Source organism: Canis lupus, chromosome 27 (genome assembly GCF_011100685.1).
Source record: "Canis lupus familiaris isolate Mischka breed German Shepherd chromosome 27, alternate assembly UU_Cfam_GSD_1.0, whole genome shotgun sequence".
Taxonomy (NCBI): Eukaryota; Metazoa; Chordata; class Mammalia; order Carnivora; family Canidae; genus Canis; species Canis lupus.
In genome coordinates this window covers 42,976,612-42,995,492 of record NC_049248.1, presented here as the reverse complement: position 1 = coordinate 42,995,492, position 18,881 = coordinate 42,976,612, and the positions used below count along the sequence as shown (strand labels likewise).

The 18,881-nt window shown below is 51.6% G+C and overlaps 1 protein-coding gene and 1 long non-coding RNA gene across 7 annotated transcripts in view; one reads left to right on the top strand and one right to left on the bottom strand.

The window, feature by feature from the left end:
* The window catches only part of POU6F1 (POU class 6 homeobox 1), a 29,486-nt gene extending 17,317 nt beyond the window's left edge, over positions 1-12,169 (top strand). For 3 of the 5 annotated variants that reach the window (XM_038577672.1, XM_038577673.1, XM_038577674.1), the window contains exons 4-11: positions 267-388; positions 1,284-1,509; positions 1,999-2,252; positions 2,777-2,905; positions 3,513-3,716; positions 7,026-7,167; positions 7,729-7,897; positions 8,899-12,169. In XM_038577672.1, the coding sequence (XP_038433600.1) occupies positions 267-388; positions 1,284-1,509; positions 1,999-2,252; positions 2,777-2,905; positions 3,513-3,716; positions 7,026-7,167; positions 7,729-7,897; positions 8,899-9,244 (1,592 nt within the window). In that variant the 3' untranslated portion in view covers positions 9,245-12,169. Of the gene's footprint in view, positions 1-229; positions 389-1,283; positions 1,510-1,998; positions 2,253-2,776; positions 2,906-3,512; positions 3,717-7,025; positions 7,168-7,728; positions 7,898-8,898 lie in introns of all 5 variants that reach the window. The other 2 variants (XM_038577675.1, XM_038577676.1) reach the window with 2 other exon arrangements.
* On the bottom strand, positions 11,104-18,619 carry LOC119866366. 2 transcript variants are annotated; one of them, XR_005380153.1, is made up of 4 exons: positions 18,562-18,619; positions 14,499-14,623; positions 13,015-13,049; positions 11,104-11,349 (listed from the first exon to the last, which is right to left on the bottom strand). It is a non-coding gene; the product is annotated as an uncharacterized LOC119866366 (long non-coding RNA). The 2 variants fall into 2 exon arrangements; XR_005380154.1 differs by lacking the exon at positions 18,562-18,619 and adding an exon at positions 15,082-15,181.
* Positions 18,620-18,881: the final 262 nt, after the last annotated feature.

Here is an 18,881-nt window from a genome sequence, read left to right as displayed (position 1 = left end):
CTGCATATTCTCCAGCTAGATGTGGGAAAAAGGTTACCCCCCTTGCAGGTCTGGCACAGGGCTCCCCAGCCTCCCATTCCCTCTACCTGTAACATTTGGGAAGTGTCTCCGGGACCAGGGAAGGCCAGCGATTGGCCTTGGGTTATGCAGAAATACAGTGTGAGGCTGAGAGTTGCCACCTCAAGCTGCAACGGGATGCTCTATCTGGTGACCCCTCCACTCATACCAGGCTCACTCCTTGTCCTTTCTCTCAATGCCACATGAAGTGAAGTCTCTCCCGGGGATCCCTCCGAGTCCTGCCCCCGCTGTTGCCACCTTCAGCCAAGCCCCGAGCCAGCCTCAGGCATCGCAGACCCTGACACCACTGGCTGTACAAGCTGCCCCCCAGGTAAGGGCCACCCAGAGGGCTGAACAGAGGGCCCTGGGGCTGGAACCAAAGCGTGGGATGGCCAACGTGGGGTGGCCGTGGGATCTGGGAGTTTCACGGGTAGAACAGGGAAGGGGGTGCGGCTTAAAGGGGAGAATGTCCTCCTGGGCACCTCTGGCCTCTCCCCACCCCAGATCCGGCCCCGTTGGGAAGATTAGATGTGTGTTTGCCAAGTCCCGTCCTTGGGTCCAGCAAGGGTTGTAGAGATAACATTAACTCTTTAAGGCCACTGGCGTTTCCACTTATCTCAGGACTCAGTGAGCCTGGTACCCTCCGGTGGATGCCTGGAAGAGTTAATGTGTGGCTCAGAGTCCTCATTTAGAGCCGGGGGGGCAGCCCCAGCACAGCGAGGAGCTGCCTGCCAGCCCCCCCCCCCTGCCCTGCTGAGCTCCCTGTGGCCCTTGGCTACAAGCGCAGACCTGCAAGGCCCCTGGCGGGGGTAGCCCCCCATCAGAGCATCCCGTGGGCCTCTGTATGGGCCCTGCCCCTGCTTCCCGGTCCTGTGGGAAAGGCAGAGGCCCAAGAAAGGCCTAGGAGGCGACGGACCGCGGTGGGAGAAAGGCCTGTGCCCCCTTGCTGTCCTGGGAGCCGGGCCAGGCCCTGTCCCCCCCGGGCAGCTTCTCTGAAGGCAGGCTAGTTGGCCCAGGCACCCCCAGGGCTGGGCCTCCGGCTGGGGCTGGGGCTGGGGCTGGGGCTGGGGCGGGTCTCTCCCCCCCCTCCCGCCGCGCTCCCCCCACGGCCCTCAGAATGCTTTGTTTGTGCTCGACCGGGTCTCAGAGACCCGGTGTTTGCGCTGTCGATGTTGATTTTTTTTATTTTTTTCTTTTCTTTTTTGAAATCTTGTTTGCTTTTGCAGGTCTTGACTCAGGAAAACTTAGCCACAGTTCTGACAGGAGTTATGGTTCCGGCAGGGGCAGTTACTCAACCTCTTCTTATCCCCATCAGTATTGCAGGTCAAGTGGCTGGTCAGCAGGGGCTGGCCGTGTGGACAATTCCTACGGCAACCGTGGCCGCCCTCCCAGGACTGACAGCTGCTTCTCCCACGGGGGGCGTTTTCAAGCCACCTTTAGCCGGTCTGCAAGGTAACGGCAGCTCTCCCCAGGACGGCAGCAGGCCCCCACCGCCCTATACCGCTGCCCCTGCGCCCGCGCTTGCCATGCTGGACTCAGAACCCGCCGCCCCGCGCGGCGACAGCCCGCCCTGGAGTCTGCACCCGGTGTCGCGGGCCCCGGCCACGGAGCGGCCGCACCACCTCGGGACTCTGGGCCCGGCCCGCAGGCCTGTCTGACTTCGGCCAACCGGGACGCCCCGGCCCCCGCCCCCGGCCCCGCGCCGGAGCCCGCCCCCGCCGGCCTCCCGCAAGGCCTCCTGCAAGGACCGCGCAAGATTCGGCTTCTGGCTCCGGACCTGACAGCTCCCGCCCCGGGGGGGATGAGATGCCGCTGCCCGCGCTGCCCCAGGACGCCGCCCCGCTCGCTGTCCCCGCCCTCCCCCGTGGGCCAGGTCCCTTGGGATGGAGCCGCCCGGCCCGGCCAGGCGGGTGAGCGCCGTGTCTCTGCCTTGCTCCGCAGCAGCCGCCGTGCTCAACGCCGCGCTCCCGGCCCCCGCGCCCGCCGCGCCCGCCGTCCCGGCCGCCCCGCCCGCCCAGCCGCGGCCCGCGGCCCAGCCCCAGCCGCTCTTCCAGCCGCAGCCGCTGCTGCAGACGGCGCCCGCCCTCCTGCCGCAGCCCCCCGCCGCCGCCGCCGCCCCCGCCGCGCCCAAGCCGGTGGACGCGCCCCCGCAGATCGCCGTGCAGCCTGCAGGCTTCGCCTTGAGCCCGGGAATCGTAAGCCGCCGCCCCGACGTCGGGCCCGGGGCCAGGGGCCAGGGGCGCGGCGGGGCTCGGGCCCCCCGCCCGGCCTGCAGCCCCGAGGGCTCGCTCCGGGCCCCCCGCGCCCGCCCGGCCACCAGCGCGGACCACCCGTCCTCCGGAACCCGACCCTCTGCACCCACTGCACCCGCTGCACCGGCCCCGGAGGGTGGGGTGACGTCTGCGGATGGCAGCCTGGGAGCTGCAGCTGCGAGGAGCCCGAGGCCCACGCCCCGCGTGGCAGGGGAGCCCGGGGATGTGGCTACAGCAGCCACATCAGCCGCCCCGGGCCTGGATTTCCCGTCCTGACAGGCTTGGCCTGAAACATTGGCCAGAGCTGCTCCTCCGTGCGCGGCCCCACCTGTCCCCATTCACATCCACCCAGCACCTGGCTCCCCCCGGCCCCCACCCCCACCCCAAGAGCACTCAGCCTTCCCCTCCCAGCCTTGGGCTCCTTCTGGCCCGTCGGCCTCTGAGCAAGGCTCTCTCTCCCCCCGCAGATCAGTGCTGCTTCCCTCGGGGGACAGACCCAGATCCTAGGCTCCCTCACTACCACTCCGGTCATTGCCAACGCCATTCCCAGCATGCCGGGGATCAGCAGTCAGATCCTCACCAACGCTCAGGGACAGGCAAGTGGTCAAAGGCAGGGCTGAGGGGTGGGGGCCGTGGAGACGCTGCCCCGAGGGCCAGGACTCGAGCTCAGGGCCCCAGGAGCTGGACCAGGGTGTCAAGCTGCTGGTCGCACCTCTTGTGTGGCAGCTCTCTGCGGATGCTGAGCCCAGGCAGGGGTGTAGCCACCACCCTGCCCTGCAGGTGCTCACTTCTAGTTGGGGGTTTTCATTGGTGGAGCACCCACTTTGTGGCCAGGCTCTCTGTGTTAGGCACTTTCTCGCACATTATCTCCCCTCATTTTGAGTGCGGGTCTATTAGGTGGAGATTTTCACGCCCGTTTTACAGGAGAGAAGGCTGAGGCTCAGAGAAATTAAGGTAGGGCAGGGATTCACGTCCATGGCTGTGCGAATCACGTGCAGACCTATTCCTGCTCCACCACCGCTCTGGAGATAGATTGAAGGAAGCAGCTCCTAGAGTATGAACCCTTTTCTCTATTGATGAGGAAATTGAGGTCCAGGAGGGTTAAATGAGTTAAGTCCCTTCCCTGCCAGTGTGGGGATTTGGGCAAAGGACAGAACCAGACACTGGCCTCACCCCTGGGGTCCCTGCGTTGTTTCCCCCCAGGTTATTGGAGCGCTTCCGTGGGTAGTGAACTCGGCTAGCGTGGCAGCCCCAGCACCAGCCCAGAGCCTGCAGGTCCAGGCTGTGACACCCCAGCTGTTGTTGAATGCCCAGGGCCAGGTGATTGCGACCCTGGCCAGCAGCCCCCTGCCTCCACCTGTGGCTGTCCGGAAGGCAAGCACGCCTGAGTCCCCTGCTAAGAGCGAGGTACAAGGGCTGGGTTGGGGCAAGGGCAGGGGTGGGGCAGTGGGGGTCAGGCAGTGCTGTCTGGCATGGGCTGCCTCCCTCAAGACTCCAGGGCAGGACAAGATTATCTTCTGACGTCACTGGGAAACAGAGTACCTCCCCAAAGTGAAGGCCCAAGCGACTCCCCACATACTCTGTCCAGGGAAAGAGCACCCCCCCAACCCACCCACCCCCACATACCAAAAACACGTGTATGTCCCCGCAGAGGCCAGTGCCATGCTGAGAAGGCCAGGGAGGTGGTCAAAGGAAACTGAGCCTCCATTAGCTCTAGGATGAACAAACTGCCAGAAAAGCCCCAGGAGGTTATTCTCCACCCCTCCCACTTCACTCCTGCACTATGCACTGTGGCTTTGAATTTTCCTTTCTTTGTTCATTGCAGGAGCAGTTTTGAGTGCCTACTATATTCCAGGTGCTAAAGATCTAGAGATGAGTAAGATGATGCCCTTCCTAGCCGTAGGTAGCCTGGCGCTGGAGGCAATTGCAAGCCAGCATGACAGAGACTATGATAAGGACATGATAAGGTGCTGTGGGGACCCAGACAGAGAAGGGAGCTCTTGACAGACCGGGGAGTTCAGCAAGACCTCATAGAGAAGGGATGTCGAACTAATCTAAAGGGATGAATTGGATGGAAGAGTGGGTCTACCTCTATATAATTGTAGGAATTACAATGTGCCAGAGCAGGGGCTCCCAAACTTGAGTGTGTCTCAGAACTACCTGGGGGACTTGGAATGCAGATTCCCAGCACACACACACATTCCCCACACCCCCCCACACCCCCCCCACACCCCCCGGAGTTTCTTATTTAGTAGGTCTGGGGTGGAGCCCAAGAATTTGCATTTCTAGCAAGTTCTTAGGTGATGCGTAGGTCGTGACTCTCCAGTGTGGTGTGCTGCTTCCAGGCTTTGTGAATAACCTCTTAGCCTCATCTGTAAGATAGAAATTATCGGAGGTTATGAATGTTTTTTTTTAAATAAAGATTTTATTTATTTGTTTGAGAGAGAGAACGAGAGCAGGGGAAGACAGAGAAGCAGGCTCCCCACAGAGGTGGGATCCCTATTCAGGGCTCTATCCCAGGACCCCAGGATCACAACTTGAGCTAAAGGCAGATGCTTAACTGACTGAGCCACTCAGGTGTGCTAGAAGGTTATGAATGTTAACAGATGTATTACATATAAGACAGTTAATACCCCGGTACACAGGAAGCACTGAAAAAACGATGCTTTTATTTTATCACTGTTATTGTATATAGTGGGGACTCATGAAAGGGCCTTTAGCAGGGAAGTGGCTAGATGTGTATTAAAAAGAAGTTACGTGGGGTGGGGGGGCACCTGGGGGGGCTCAGTTGGTTAAGCATCTGACTCTTCATCTCAGCTCAGATCTTGATCTCAGGGTCATGAGTCCAAGCCCCAAGTTGGGCTCTAAGCTGGGTTAGAGCCTACTTAAAAAAGAAATTACCTTAAAAGAAAAAGAAAGGAAGAAAGAAATTACCTATTATCCAGGAAGAGCTAAGAACTGAATTGTAGCGAGACTTGAGTCGTTGTAACCTGCTAGGAAGCCACTGAAACAGTTCTAGGCAAGAAACGAGGAGCCCTGACCTAAGGTTAATAAGGCTCTGGGGATGAAGAGAGAATGGGCTTAATAGGTCCCAAGAGGTAGAAGCCCGGAATAGGACCCATCCTAGAGAAATCTGCACTTTTTAGGAAGCTTTTGTTGTTGTTGTTAAAGATTTTATTTATTTGAGAGACAGAGAGAGAGCGAGAGAGTGCAAGAGACAGAGCAGAAGCCGGGAGGAGCAGAGGGAGAGGGAGAAGCAGACTCGCCCTGAGCAGGGAGTCTGACTCAGGGCTCAATCCCAGAACCCTGGGATCATGACCTGAGCTGAAGGCAAAACTCTTAACCTACTGAACCCCCCCCCCAGGCTCCCCAGGAAGCTTTTATTTTATTTTTATTTTTATTTATTTTATTTTTTTTTGAAGGCAGCGCTAAACCGCTGGGACACTGGGGCTGCCCCCCAGGAAGCTTTTTCTTTGTTTAAATCATACTAGGGCGCCTGGCCGACCCAGTCGGTAGAGCATTCGACTCTTGATCTCAGGGTCATGAGTTCTAGCCCCATGTTGGGGGGAGCGTTTACTTTTTAAAAATCATATTAAAAATACTGATTGTATATATTTATAGTTTCTCTTGATAAATATGATATGTGATTTTTATAAAAATTCCAATATTGGGATCCCTGGGTGGCACAGCGGTTTGGCGCCTGCCTTTGGCACAGGGCGCAATCCTGGAGACCCGGGATCGAATCCCACGTCGGGCTCCCGGTGCATGGAGCCTGCTTCTCCCTCTGCCTGTGTCTCTGCCTCTCTCTCTCTCTCTGTGACTATCATAAATAAATTAAAAAAAAATTTTTTTTTTAATTCCAATATTATGTATAATGGAAAAAAGTAAAAATCCCTTCCAATTCTACTTTCAGAGATGATGTCTGTTGGCAACTTGTTTTATGTTCCTCAAGGTTTTTTTTTCCTGGAAATTCATGTGTATATTTTATAGGAATTGTTCTATAAAACCTGTTTTTGCTTTCCTTTTTTTTTCCACTTAGCACTGTGACCCAGAGCTCTTTGTGTGTAATTAAGAGATTTACCATGTTCTTTTTATTTTTATTTTTTTAAAGAGATTTTATTTATTTATTCATGAGAGACACAGAGTGAGAGAGGCAGAGACACAGGTAGAAGGAGAAGCAGGCTCCAATGCAGGGAGCCTGACGTGGGACTCGATCCCGGGTCTCCAGGATCACGCCCTGGGCTGAAGGCGGCGCTAAACCGCTGGGCCACCTGGGCTGCCCACCATGTTCTTTTTAATAGCTGCACAGAATCTCACTGTAGGGAAATATCAGGAGTCACTTGCCAGTTCCCTGTTAAATGGACATTCAGGGCCTGGAAGACCCTAGAATCAGGCTTACATTTCTGCTCTGAGGGAACAGATTTGAGAGCAGTTATCTCAAGGGCAGACACTTGTTGGGGCTTTGACCATGTGTCCTGAACCTTTCTGGGCCTCTAAGCTGCCTAAGTTGACTATGAGGCTTCAACTTAGTGCACCATGTTGCTGTGCTTATTTCAGAGGTCATTATTGTTGGGTGGGTACTAATAAGTAGCTTCTGGTCTTGCTTTGCGATGGGGTGCAGGTAGGAGTGTGCCAGGTGAGTGAGGATTTCATGACCATTTTGCCCTGCCTGTGGTCCATGCAGAGACCAGGGACTCACTGGCTCTCTTCTCCTAGGTACAGCCCATCCAGCCCACGCCAGCTGTGCCCCAGCCTGCGGTGGTCATCACCAGCCCCGCCCCAGCGGCCAAGCCATCTGCCTCTGCTCCCATCCCAATCACCTGCTCTGAGACCCCTACTGTCAGCCAGTTGGTATCCAGTAAGTGGCTCCCAGAGAAGGTTGTAGAGGAGAGGAGAGGCATGTATTCAGATACCCCTGCACCTTTAGATGCTGCTGTCTTTAATAAACTTTCTTGAGTCCAAAGGGGAAGAGCAAAGGCCTGACGCCAGGGATTGGCTTTCTTATTCTCAGTCCTGCTGAGCTGGATTCTAAGCATGATGATAGTGGAGGCTGCTCCTTTGAGAAGCCAACCCATTGGCTGTCTCTCCCTTGGTCTCTCACCTAGTGCTTGAGGAATGTAGATAGCTAAAGTGTGCAGGTGTGCTTGGGGCTAAGGAGTAAGGAGAACAGGGGAGGGTCGGCCATTAGAGCTATAAGAACTTGAAAATAGATCCCTACTTCCAGACAGGTTAGTCCAGGCTCCTTTCCCCCAAGTCCTGTTTGCTTTGGAAATAGGGGTGATGAGGGGATTAAGGGTACATGGGCCTTTTGTCAAATGTCCTCCTCCCTCACTATTTCACCAGGCCAAGCTGATAAGCTAGATAAGCAGTAGTATCATCTGTCTTACACACTCACCCCTGGTCCCTTCCTCTGGCCCAGAGCCACATACCCCAAGTCTGGATGAGGATGGAATCAACTTGGAAGAGATCCGGGAGTTTGCCAAGAACTTTAAGATCCGACGGCTGTCCTTGGGCCTCACGCAGACTCAGGTGGGTCAGGCTCTGACTGCCACGGAAGGCCCAGCCTACAGCCAGTCAGCTATCTGCCGGTGAGTAAGGCTGCTCTGGACAAGGTCAAGGCCTGCTCAGACACCTGATGTCACTAGACACTCACTGGGACCCGGGTGCATGGATCCTTTCTGTGTTTTGCCTTGCTCCTACCTCCTTCCAGCCCAGGAGGGCTGTTCTGAGCCTAGGCATGAACACCTAGAGTAGCCAAAGACTGATCTAGTCCGTCTGAAGACCCTCTGAAGTTTATCCTCTAATCCTGAGTGTTTATATGGTCTTTTGGTGGGGGGACCCCGAGACCCTAATCCATTCGGAACCCTACAGGGAAAGGAGTACAGCTTATGAAGTTGCTCACAAAAGTGGGACCTCCAGTCCTGACTTAGCTCTCAACCACGACCCCCTTACTCCCCCCTCTTATGCTCTTATCTCTCCCTCCTCCAAGGCATGGCTAGAAAGGGATATCAGCATTCGGACTGGTTCTGGTGCTAGCCACAGAGGAGGGTGGAGGGTTTCAAAAAGAATGAGCACATGGCTCAGGGATGGCCAAAAAGTTCCTGCCAAGCCCATGGATTAAACAAGTGAGAGTGCTGGACCAGGTGCCCTGTTGGCAGTTCTGTGGTCGCATCTAGGCTTGGCTGGAAAGAGTAGTCTGACTTGATGATGCTGATGTGAGACTGAATTGGGGACTGTGGCACTTGAGACATCCATGTGCCATCTCTAAAGGCCTCTGTAGACAACTTCTCCAAGGACCCCACTCATTTGGGTGTGAACGTTCTGGAGTTGTTCATAGGGCATTTGCCCTGTCATCCTTGCACCACTGAACTAAGGCCATGGGAGTGGTCTCCCTGTTATGACCTGGGATTCAGGACAGCCTGAGGAGTTTGGGCTGGGCTGGGCCAGGGTGGTCTTGGTGGGGTTGGGGAGGGGAACACTGAGTACAGTGTCACCGGTCCTGAGAGGAGCAGCCCCTCGCGGAGAGTACTCCCCAGTGTGAGGTGTAAGACATTCTCACTGTCCCTTCCGGGTCTTGGGTCACCCACAGGTTCGAGAAGCTGGACATCACACCCAAGAGTGCCCAGAAGCTGAAGCCAGTGCTGGAGAAGTGGCTGAATGAAGCCGAACTCCGGAACCAGGAAGGGCAGCAGAACCTGATGGAGTTTGTGGGAGGGGAGCCCTCCAAGAAACGCAAACGCCGCACCTCCTTCACCCCCCAGGCCATAGAGGCTCTGAATGCCTACTTCGAGAAGAACCCGCTGCCCACAGGCCAAGAGATCACCGAGATTGCTAAGGAGCTCAACTACGACCGGGAGGTCGTGCGGGTCTGGTTCTGCAATCGGCGCCAGACGCTCAAGAACACCAGCAAGCTGAATGTCTTTCAGATCCCTTAGGGCTCGGCCCCCAGCCCTGCGTTCCAGCACTTTGTACTATTCCCTTGGCACCTGGCTGCAGCCACTGCTGTGACAGCACCTGTCCACGGGCAGCTGTGCTCGTCCGGGGTCGTGAGAGTCCACTGTGTGCATGTGCGTCCACTGCCTCCCTCCTGTCCTCCACATATCTCACAGCCTGGGGAGGGCGGAGGGGCCCACCCGAGGACTCCAGGCTCTTCTCGGGGCTGGTCACGCCAAGGGACCCCTCCCTTAAGTGGTGTCACTTAAAGAAGCACTTTGCTAATGTGGTTTTCAAAGGGTGAGTCCTGGTTGGGAACCAGAAACTCTCCGTCTTTGGGGCAGGGCCACCGCAGCCTCTAAGGACCCCTGGCCATTAGCTCTTGTTTTTGATGGCATTCTCTCTCTCCACCCTCTTCCCCTTTGCTCCTCTGTGTAAGCGTGGCAGGTACAGCAGCTTGTCCAGCGGAACCACAGCCTCACCTCCCAGGCACACTGTCCCCGAAAGGACCCAAGAGGCACAATTCCGAAAAGTGTGATGAGCTGCTCAGAAGGCCAGGCTCAGTGTCCGCCTTGCCTTCAAGGTCAGAAGGTTCCCACAGCCCTGGGGCCGGAACATGTGATCTCCTTTCCCATTTCTTCCTGATTCCTTTGGGGGGAAATTGCACTAAAGCAGAACCTTTTCACCTGTGATCCGTGTTGGAAGGAAGCAGCTTTGAACTCTAGCTGTCCAGGAGCTGACCTAGGTCTACAGCAGGTTGGGAACTAAATAAATAAGCCCATCCTCCCAGATTTTAGTCTAATTTCTGCCATGGCTGTACCCCCACCACTAAACAGTGAGGCTTATAAAGAACTGGCGGCCTAGAAAAATCGTGCTTCCCAAGCTTCCAATCGTTTCTCCCCAGTACCTGGAGAAAAGAGGGAAGGGATCTGACTCTATTTCTCTTGTCCTCCCACTCACCCCCAACCCAGTACTGGGCCTTCTCACAAGGGGCAAGTGAAACACTAAACCTGACAGCAAGACCCTGGGGAAAAGGCCAACATCCAGAAAGAGCTGATGGCAGCCCAGGAAGGTCTCTTGCGGAAGGTGACTTAACTCTAATTTTCTTTGTGACTTTGAGCCTTGGATACCGGAGGAGAAATCTTATTTTGTCCAAAGTCTTAGATCACGTGTTTGTGCAAGCAATCCCCCCGCCCCCGGCCCCATGCTCCTCTGAGTCAAGAAGACCCCCCAAAGCAGGATGGGTGTCACCTGTAGAGAGGACAGCTATGGCACATTGAGGGCTGGCGTCTCATCCAAGCTGCTAAGTGAGTTTCCCAGCCTCGCTGTGGCTGGACAGTCCCTGGAACTCAGTATATTGCTCCGGGAGGTCAGGGGTGCACTAGGAGGTTTGCTTAGATGAACCTAGACTTGCTGTGTAGACTGTCCCTAAAGGGCCACCAGTCACAGGGCGGGTCTGCAGCAGCTGACCCTCACATGACACACCCTGACATGGTGGCGAGGGCACGTCCCCACCCCCGCTGGATGCAGAGCCACCTCCTCGTCCAGCTTCCTCTGGCTTGCTGTTGTTTCCTGGTCCGTGTCCGGCCCGACATTGCAGATTGGCCACCCTCTTGGTGCCCCGCCAGTGAGAGGACAATTGTGTCAAACTGCCACACACACACACACACCGCCACCCTTGCCCCACTGTGTTCAGACCCCCCAGGCCTCCCTGAGTGTGGTGGGAGTGAGGAAGCAGGTGAGCGCCTTAACTGCCCCAGCCTCCCAGGAAAGAATACGTGTCCCATGGGGCGGGGGGGGGGGGGGTTCACCCTCAGATTTAGGGTTATCCACTCTGTCTCAGGGAGATGCGGAGCTCACCTGGGAGGGTCGCTGTAAACAAGTTGTCCGTCAGAAGAGTTAAAGTCCTGGAGTTTGTAAAGGCCTCAGTGACTCACACCCCAATAAATTACAGAGAGGCAGGTTTGTCGCCCGCAAACACTTGTGTTCAGCTATGCTTTCTTTTTTGGGAGAGACAAGTGGGTCACAGCTGGAGCCCTGGGAGTAGCGTATAATCCCGGGTGTGTCCATGGCAGGAGATATGCAGGAGGATGCCATCTGTCCTGGTCTGGGAAAGGAAAGCGATAATGAAGTTCTGGTCTAAATTAGGCCCGGCCATGCTTTCTCAGCTCCTCCTTTTTCTAAATTTGTCTTCCCGAGGCTGGGCTAAGGATGAAACCGTTTTCTCTTCTCCAGGAAGGATGGGTAGGTCTTTTGGAGGGATGACACCAGGGGCAGAATTTTTGCAGGCTGAATTCCCACTGCAGAGTGTCCCCCTCCCCCCGAAATGGCCCAAGGCAGAGCTCACAGCCCTGCTGTCCCTACTCCTGCTCCCCCACTGTAGGGTCCTCCGGAGTAGCTATCTGTACCCAAGGGGGGTTTTTTGCTTTGTTTCTGGTAGCATCAGGCTCTGAAGGGAGTTTATATAATTTTTGTTTTGAAAGCACCTTTCTGGACAGAAGCCAGAGCTTTGCCGTGGAAAGGCAGGAGAAGGGACAGAAATGATCTGTTTGCGTGTGGTGTTGTTTGTTTTAAGTGAAAGAAAGACCAAAACTTTCCATGGCCTAGTAAATCAGCTGGGGTCTTTGAGCCTGCACTGTCCACGGCATTTCATCTAGTGGGGGCCCAGGAAAGAATTTGGCCCCACGCGATTGAGGAACACGCTTGAGTTTGGAATGAGAGACCCTCACGTTTTCATGTCCTTGGACCCTATCACCTTCCTCTGCCTAGATTCCCTTCCTATCCCCTAAGGCCAGGCTCTGACACTGGGGTTCTGACCCCCACATGGGGCAAAGCCTGCCAAGGGCTGGAGTGACAGGCGGGGAGGGAGGAATGGGGATGAAGCACTTGGTGTAGTTGTGTGGAATAAACAGTATTTTTCTTTTGTACTGGTCTGTTTGTCTGTCCTTCGCCTCGCGGGGTGGGGCTGACAGGGAGAAGCCAGGTGCGTGCCAGGGAGCTGCCCTTGTTATCAGAGCTTGTAGCCTAGAAAACCCCATTGCAAGAGGGTGCGGGTCAGTGCCCTGGACTCTCCCTTCAAAAAGCCCTGCCATGACCCTCCCGCCATGGTCAGCCCCACGGAATGCTGGGCCAAGATGTGCCCTTTCTCCTTCTAGGACCTCAGGATTTCCTGCAAAGCCTACTCTCCTTCCTCTCTTGTCTGGATCTGGACCGACTGTGTCATTGGTGTGCACACTCCCAGGCCCAAGAGGTGACCAAGGGGCAGCTATTTGTCAGGGAGCTGGGGGGATGGAGCGTGGATATGCGAGCTGCAGGGTTTATAAATACACACGAAGTCCTTTGCTTAAATACACAGCCCTTTGTATAAATACACACTCACCCCCTCATGAGGTGGCTCTGCCAGAGGGAAGAGAAGCAGACTGTAGACTGAGGACCAAGACTGTGGAACATTCTAACACAGAACTTCCAAGAGTGCTAGAAGTCTAAATTCAAACCTCATCTTCCAGGTTATTATGAAGGTATGCTTATCGTGACGCAAGTCTAGATCATTCATAATTAACTTATATTTCATACAGATTTAGCTACACGGTAGGCGGCTCTTCATCTGTGCTCTTCCTTAGGCCTACAAATGTTAGAGGCAGACGTGGTACTTGGGCTTAGAGCAGGGAGAGCATGACTGCTAGAGAGGGGCCTCTCTTTACTTGTCTACCTCCTAGGAGTTGGGTTCATGCTATGTACCCCTGCAGCCCTCCCTCCTCCCCCTTCCACCTACCTGGTATTATGAGGTCTGGGCTCCCATCATCTAAACTGAGAGCAAAAAAAAAAAAAAAAAAAAAAAAAAAACTGAGAGCAAGACATCACCTTTGATTCCACCCAACCAATATCCCTGAGCCAGGCCCTATGCTGGATTCTAGATGCAGGCTCTACTGCGTCTCCTCTGCCCAAGGGACAATAGGCTTAGAGATCAGAGGAGCTTTACAGGACTCGGAAACAATGGGGCAGAAAAGTCAAAGAGAAGCCAGCGCTTACTTCTGCATAGATCTCACAACCCTAATATTAGCTGTCCATGCTAGGCTGGGACTCCTCAGTACCAGGTCAGGGCGCACAGTAGGTGCCTGAGAAACATCAGAAAGATGACTGAATGCATTAGGAAATGATGAGAGCGGAGTCCCTGACTTCACACTACTGGGAGAAAGCAGGTACAGGAGATTCTCAGCAGAATCTGTGCAGGGTTTAGACTGCGATATGTGGGAGTGAATGGAATCTGGGCAGCAACTGGCCCTGACCTGAGAAAGGCCTTTCCCAGCAGCTCCCACCAGAAGAGTCTGTGGAAACTGATATCTCTGGCTCAAACCAGTTGAATGTGGTTCCTGGCATTTGGCCCAGGACAGCCTGAAAGGAAGAGGGGTGGGTTTGTGGAGAACTGCAGTTTCTATTCCCAGGTCTGAGATGTTCTTTTTAGGTTCCTGGACCCAATTCCGACATGCGTATGGAGGCTTCCCCATACCAACAAGCAGTTCTCGGACACCAACAAGGTATCCAGAATTCCACTCAGTTCTGACACTATCTACCTCAAGCTAGCATCAGATAGCACAGGTAAGAGGTTCAGTCCCACAAGACCACCCTCCACTTCTGATGCCATCACAAGCCCAGGTTCTTATCTGGGCTTGTGATTGACCAGCGACAAATTGGAGGTTCCGAGAGGATGCCAACTGTGAGTACGTTACCTATGCTTCTGACCAACTGGCTGTAAATTAGAGGTTCCCATGACCCCCTCTTTGGGTTCATTTAACCTGCTAGAATGGCTCACAGAACTCAGGAAACCCATTTATTCACTAGATTACTGCCTTATTATGCAGGTTATCAAAGGATACAAATCAACAGCCCTATGAAGAGATACATATGGCAAGGTCCAGAACAAAGAAGCGTCTGTGTTCATGGAGCTTAGGGCTCTGGCACAGTGGCACATGGAACCGTTCTGTTTCTCAAACTGGAAGCTCTCTTTACACCCTCCTTTGGGATTTTGATGGAGGGTCCATTGCATAGGCATGGTTGATTAACTCAGGGGCTATTGGTGACTGATTCAGACTCTAGCCCCTCTTCCTTTCCCAGGAATCAGGGGATGGGGCTGAAAGTTCCAACCCACTATTCATAGTTTCCCTGGCAACCAGGCCTCATCCTTAAATGCTTTCCAAAAGTCACCTTCATTAACAAACCCAGCTGTGGTGGAAAGGAACTTGTTATGAATCACGATACCCATTTCACGTCCATGGCTCTAAAGCCTCTTCAGAAACTGCAGACAGACCAAATAGCACAAAAGATGCTCCCATAGCTCTGTTGTTCAGGAAATTCCAAGGGATTTGAAAGCTGTGAGCCAGAAACTGTGGGTAAAGACCAAATATTTATGAGAATATATTTTGCTTGTCTTGAGAAGTAGGCAGGACAAGTGCTAGGATCTCCTTTTTGTCAGTCATAATAGCTAATGTTTACTGATCACTGATCATGTGCTAAGTACTCTTCCAAGCACTTGACATGCATTATGTCAGTTAATTCTCACCATAATTCTGTAAAGTAAGAACTACTATTATACCCATTTTATTTTACTTTATTTTTTATATTTTTAAAAGTTTAAATTCAATCTGCCAACATACAGTATAACACTCAGTGCTCGTCCCATCAAGTGCCCTCCTCAGTGCCGGTCACTATAACCATTTTATAGGTAAGGAATTGAGGCACAGGGAAGATGAGGAATGTACTCAAAGTTCCTTGGTTTGTGAGCTGCAGAACCACGTCCTGAACCCAGGTATGTTGCCTCTAAAGCCTGTGTGCTTAACCTTACCCCATACAGGATAGAACTTGGGAATTGATTTTCTGTCCTGATCTTTTTGGTGGGATTTCCAAGTGTTTTTTCCCTCCAGGGTAAGCTCTGCTGTGTTCTGTAGAGGAGGAAGAATTTTTCTTTACCCTTTTAGGTTCTTTTGGCGGGTCTATTAATTATATTGACATAAAACACACTAAAGGAGAAAAACTAATCTAATTACATGTATACAACAGCTCCCTGAGACTATGAGACCCACAGGTGGGCAAGCAATTGGGGCTTGTATGCCATCCCGAGCTACGAGGGGTCTGAGACTTCAAAGGGGAGGAAGATAACTTACAGGAAGATGGGAAGAGTAAATATTTGGTAAGCAAATGTTTGCCATGGCATGCAGAGACAATGGAGCCAGACAGGAATCTGAACAAACAGGCCCTATTGAGCTTCCCACTTAGCTCATATTCTTTGTAGTTATCTCTGAATGATAGTTCTCTTCCTGGACTAGGCCCTCTATCTAAATTATTTTAGGCAGTTAAAGGGAAGATAAAAGCTCTTCCTTAGCTTTGCAGGCCTTGATTGACTTCAGCTCAAAACAATCCACAAGCCAAAAATGCACATTTGGGGAAGCTCATTCTGGACCCCTTCAGTTTCATCTAAACAGTGTCTGGTTTCAGGACCTAATCTAGGGAACTGAACCCTTTACAGATAAGCCTTAACTCCACCCAATAGTCCACAGGCTCTGTGCCACAGGTGCCCTAGTTAATTACTCATATTTATTATATCTAATAAGAACTACGATTTTTGTTGTGGGATAAATTTATGCATACAAAATTTGTTTTTTTGATAGGTGGTACTGGATTTCTTGGGGAATCTCTGGCGATCTTTTCTTGGAAGCAGAGCTCCCAGGGCTGCCCCTGAAACCACTGTTTCCAGCCCTGGCACTCCAATTTCACTTTTAGTTACATTTGGAAGGCTAAAGGCAAAAAAAAAAAAAAAAAAAAGGAAAGTGAAAGGAAGGAAAAAGTCCACTCCCCCCAGTCACAGCATTCCAGGGGTGAATAGTCTGTAAAATCTTTTCCCCACAGGGGGATCTGGGCTCACAGTCATAAATCTCAAGACTGGTCTGCATTCCAATTGGGAGGGGCAAAGGCTTAGGAATTACTTCTTATCTTATTCTAGTTTATTTTAGAATTAATAAATGGTAAGGAATACTTTAGTGGTCTTTATTTTGGTTCAGAATTTAAACTTAAGGGGTGCCTGGGTGGTTCAGTCAGTTGCATGTCTGCATTCATTTTGGGTCCCGATCCCAGAGTCCTGGAATGGAGTCCTGCATAGGGCTCCCTGCTCAGTGGGGAGTCTGCTTCTCCTTCTGCCCTCCCCCTGCTTGTGCTTTCTCTCTCTCTCAAATATATAAATAAAATCTTAAAAAAAAAAAAAAGAATTTAAACTTAAGCTCAAACATTTCTGAGAAGGACAAGTCTATTTTTTTCTAAACATTTTCCAGAGTACAGGATTCCATAAGATTCCTGGATATGGTAATTTTCTCTTGCAAACGGCTATTATGAATATTCCTTGTTTTATTTTATTTCTTAATTTTTAAAAAAGATTTTATGTATTTATTCACAAGAGACACACAGAGAGAGGCAGAGACACAGGCAGAGGGAGAAGCAGACTCCCTGTGGGGAGCCCTATGGGGGACTCCATCCCCAACCCAGAATCACGCCCTGAGCCCCTGAGCCGAAGGCAGACACCCAACCGCTGAGCTACCCAGGTATCCCTCCTTGTTTTATTTTAAATCCATTCATTTTGACCTATTTTTCTGCATATTAAAAAAATGTTTCATTCAAGGTATCTTCATGTGTGCAATTTTTGATAATTCAATATCCTCACCTCCACAAGCTTCAGAATACATCTCTGAAAAGAACAGGCAGGAAGCAGATCTTTTTAGATTAAAACCATCCCAGGGATCCCTGGGTGGCGCAGCGGTTTGGCACCTGCCTTTGGCCCAGGGCGCGATCCTGGAGACCCGGGATCAAATCCCACGTCTGGCTCCCAGTGCATGGAGCCTGCTTCTCCCTCTGCCTATGTCTCTGCCTCTCTCTCTCTCTGTGTGACTATCATAAATAAATAGAAAAAAAAAAAAAAAAACCATCCCAGGGATAGAGTGGTATGACAGTTAGATGTCTCAGACTGTGAGATCAGTCAGGCTTCACTACTCACAAACTGGGTGATCCTGAACAAGCTATTAATTTTTCTAAACCTCAATTTCCTTATTTATGAAATGAATCTAATCATGGTACCTTTCTTACAGGAGTGATGTGAGCTTATATACATAAAGCACCTAGTCAGGGTTTGGCACTGAGGAAGGGCTCAGTAAATATGAGCCTCTCATTATTACATCAGAGATTTAAAGTTACTTGGTCAGTTTATGAAGGTAGTGATGGAGCTGTTACTCAAGGAGGCATGATTCCATCTAACAGGTGTGTAAAAATACTCTGGATATAATATTTGTACAAAGGAGTTTGATTATGGCATCTCTCTTTTGGTTTCTGAGCCTAGGACCAGTTATTTTACTTATAGGCACATGTTTTGAGATAAAACTGGCTCAAAGGAAAAAGAAATGGCTTGAAGAGATATTAAATGTTCCAGGAACGAACAAAGATTTGGATGCCAGGGCTTATTAAGGTAACCCTAGAGCCCTAAAAGAGAGAATCTTGTGGCTGAAAACTGGGGGCACGCTATTAACTTCATATCAACCTCTTTCCTTTATTTCCTTTTTTAATTCAATAAGCATTTTTTAAAAGTCCTATTGAAAGCAGAAACTACTAGGAGATATATAGAACACAAGTCTGAAAAAGATTTATTTTCTATTATTTAGAAACTTGCAGTCTGGTGAAAAAGGCAGATATATACGACTCAAGACAAATTGTAAAAAGTTCAATAATGGAATACAACAATGAACCAATACTTTAACATATAGGCAATATTTTATGGTGAAAAATACCAGGCTTGGGAATCAAGCTCTGAAGTTTGCATGGCAATTTAGCGGTGGCGAATTTAAGCCCATAGGCTTCTTTCCCTACTGGTAAAATGAGGGTCATCATATTTAGCTTTAGAATGCTAATTATAGGGACCCCTGGATGGCTCTGTGGTTGAGCAGCTGCCTTTGGCTCAGGTCGGGATCCTGGGGTCTTGGGATAGAGTCCCACAACAGGCTCCACCCAGGGAGCCTTCTTCTCCCTCCGCCTATGTCTCTGCCTCTGTCTTACAAATAAATAAATAAAATCTTTAAAAAGGAGGGAGGGGGATCCCTGGGTGGCGTAGCGGTTTGTCGCCTGCCTTTGGCCCAGGGCGCGATCCTGGAGACCCGGGATCGAGTCCCACATCGGGCTCCCGGTGCATGGAGCCTGCTTCTCCCTCTGCCTATGTCTCTGCCTCTCTCTCTCTCTCTCTCTGTGCTATCATAAATAAATAAAAATTAAAAAAAAAAGGAGGGGGGGGCACCTGGGTGGCTCAGTGTTGAGCATCTGCCTTCCACTCAGGGCGTGATCCAGGAGTCCTGGGATTGAGTCCCACACATCAGCCTGCTTCTCCGCCTCTCTCTGTGTGTCTCTTATGAATAAAGAAATAAGATCTTTTAAAAAAAATCTTAAAAAAGAATTATAATTGTAATTACGCGCTTGTCTTGAGGGATACTAATAATGTCATAAAGTTCCTGACATATAGTTGATGCTTAATAAACAATGGACATTATTATTTGGTCTTAAATAAAGGAAGAAGGTGGACCGGGTATGGTTATCCCCACTCTGCAAACGAGGAATCTC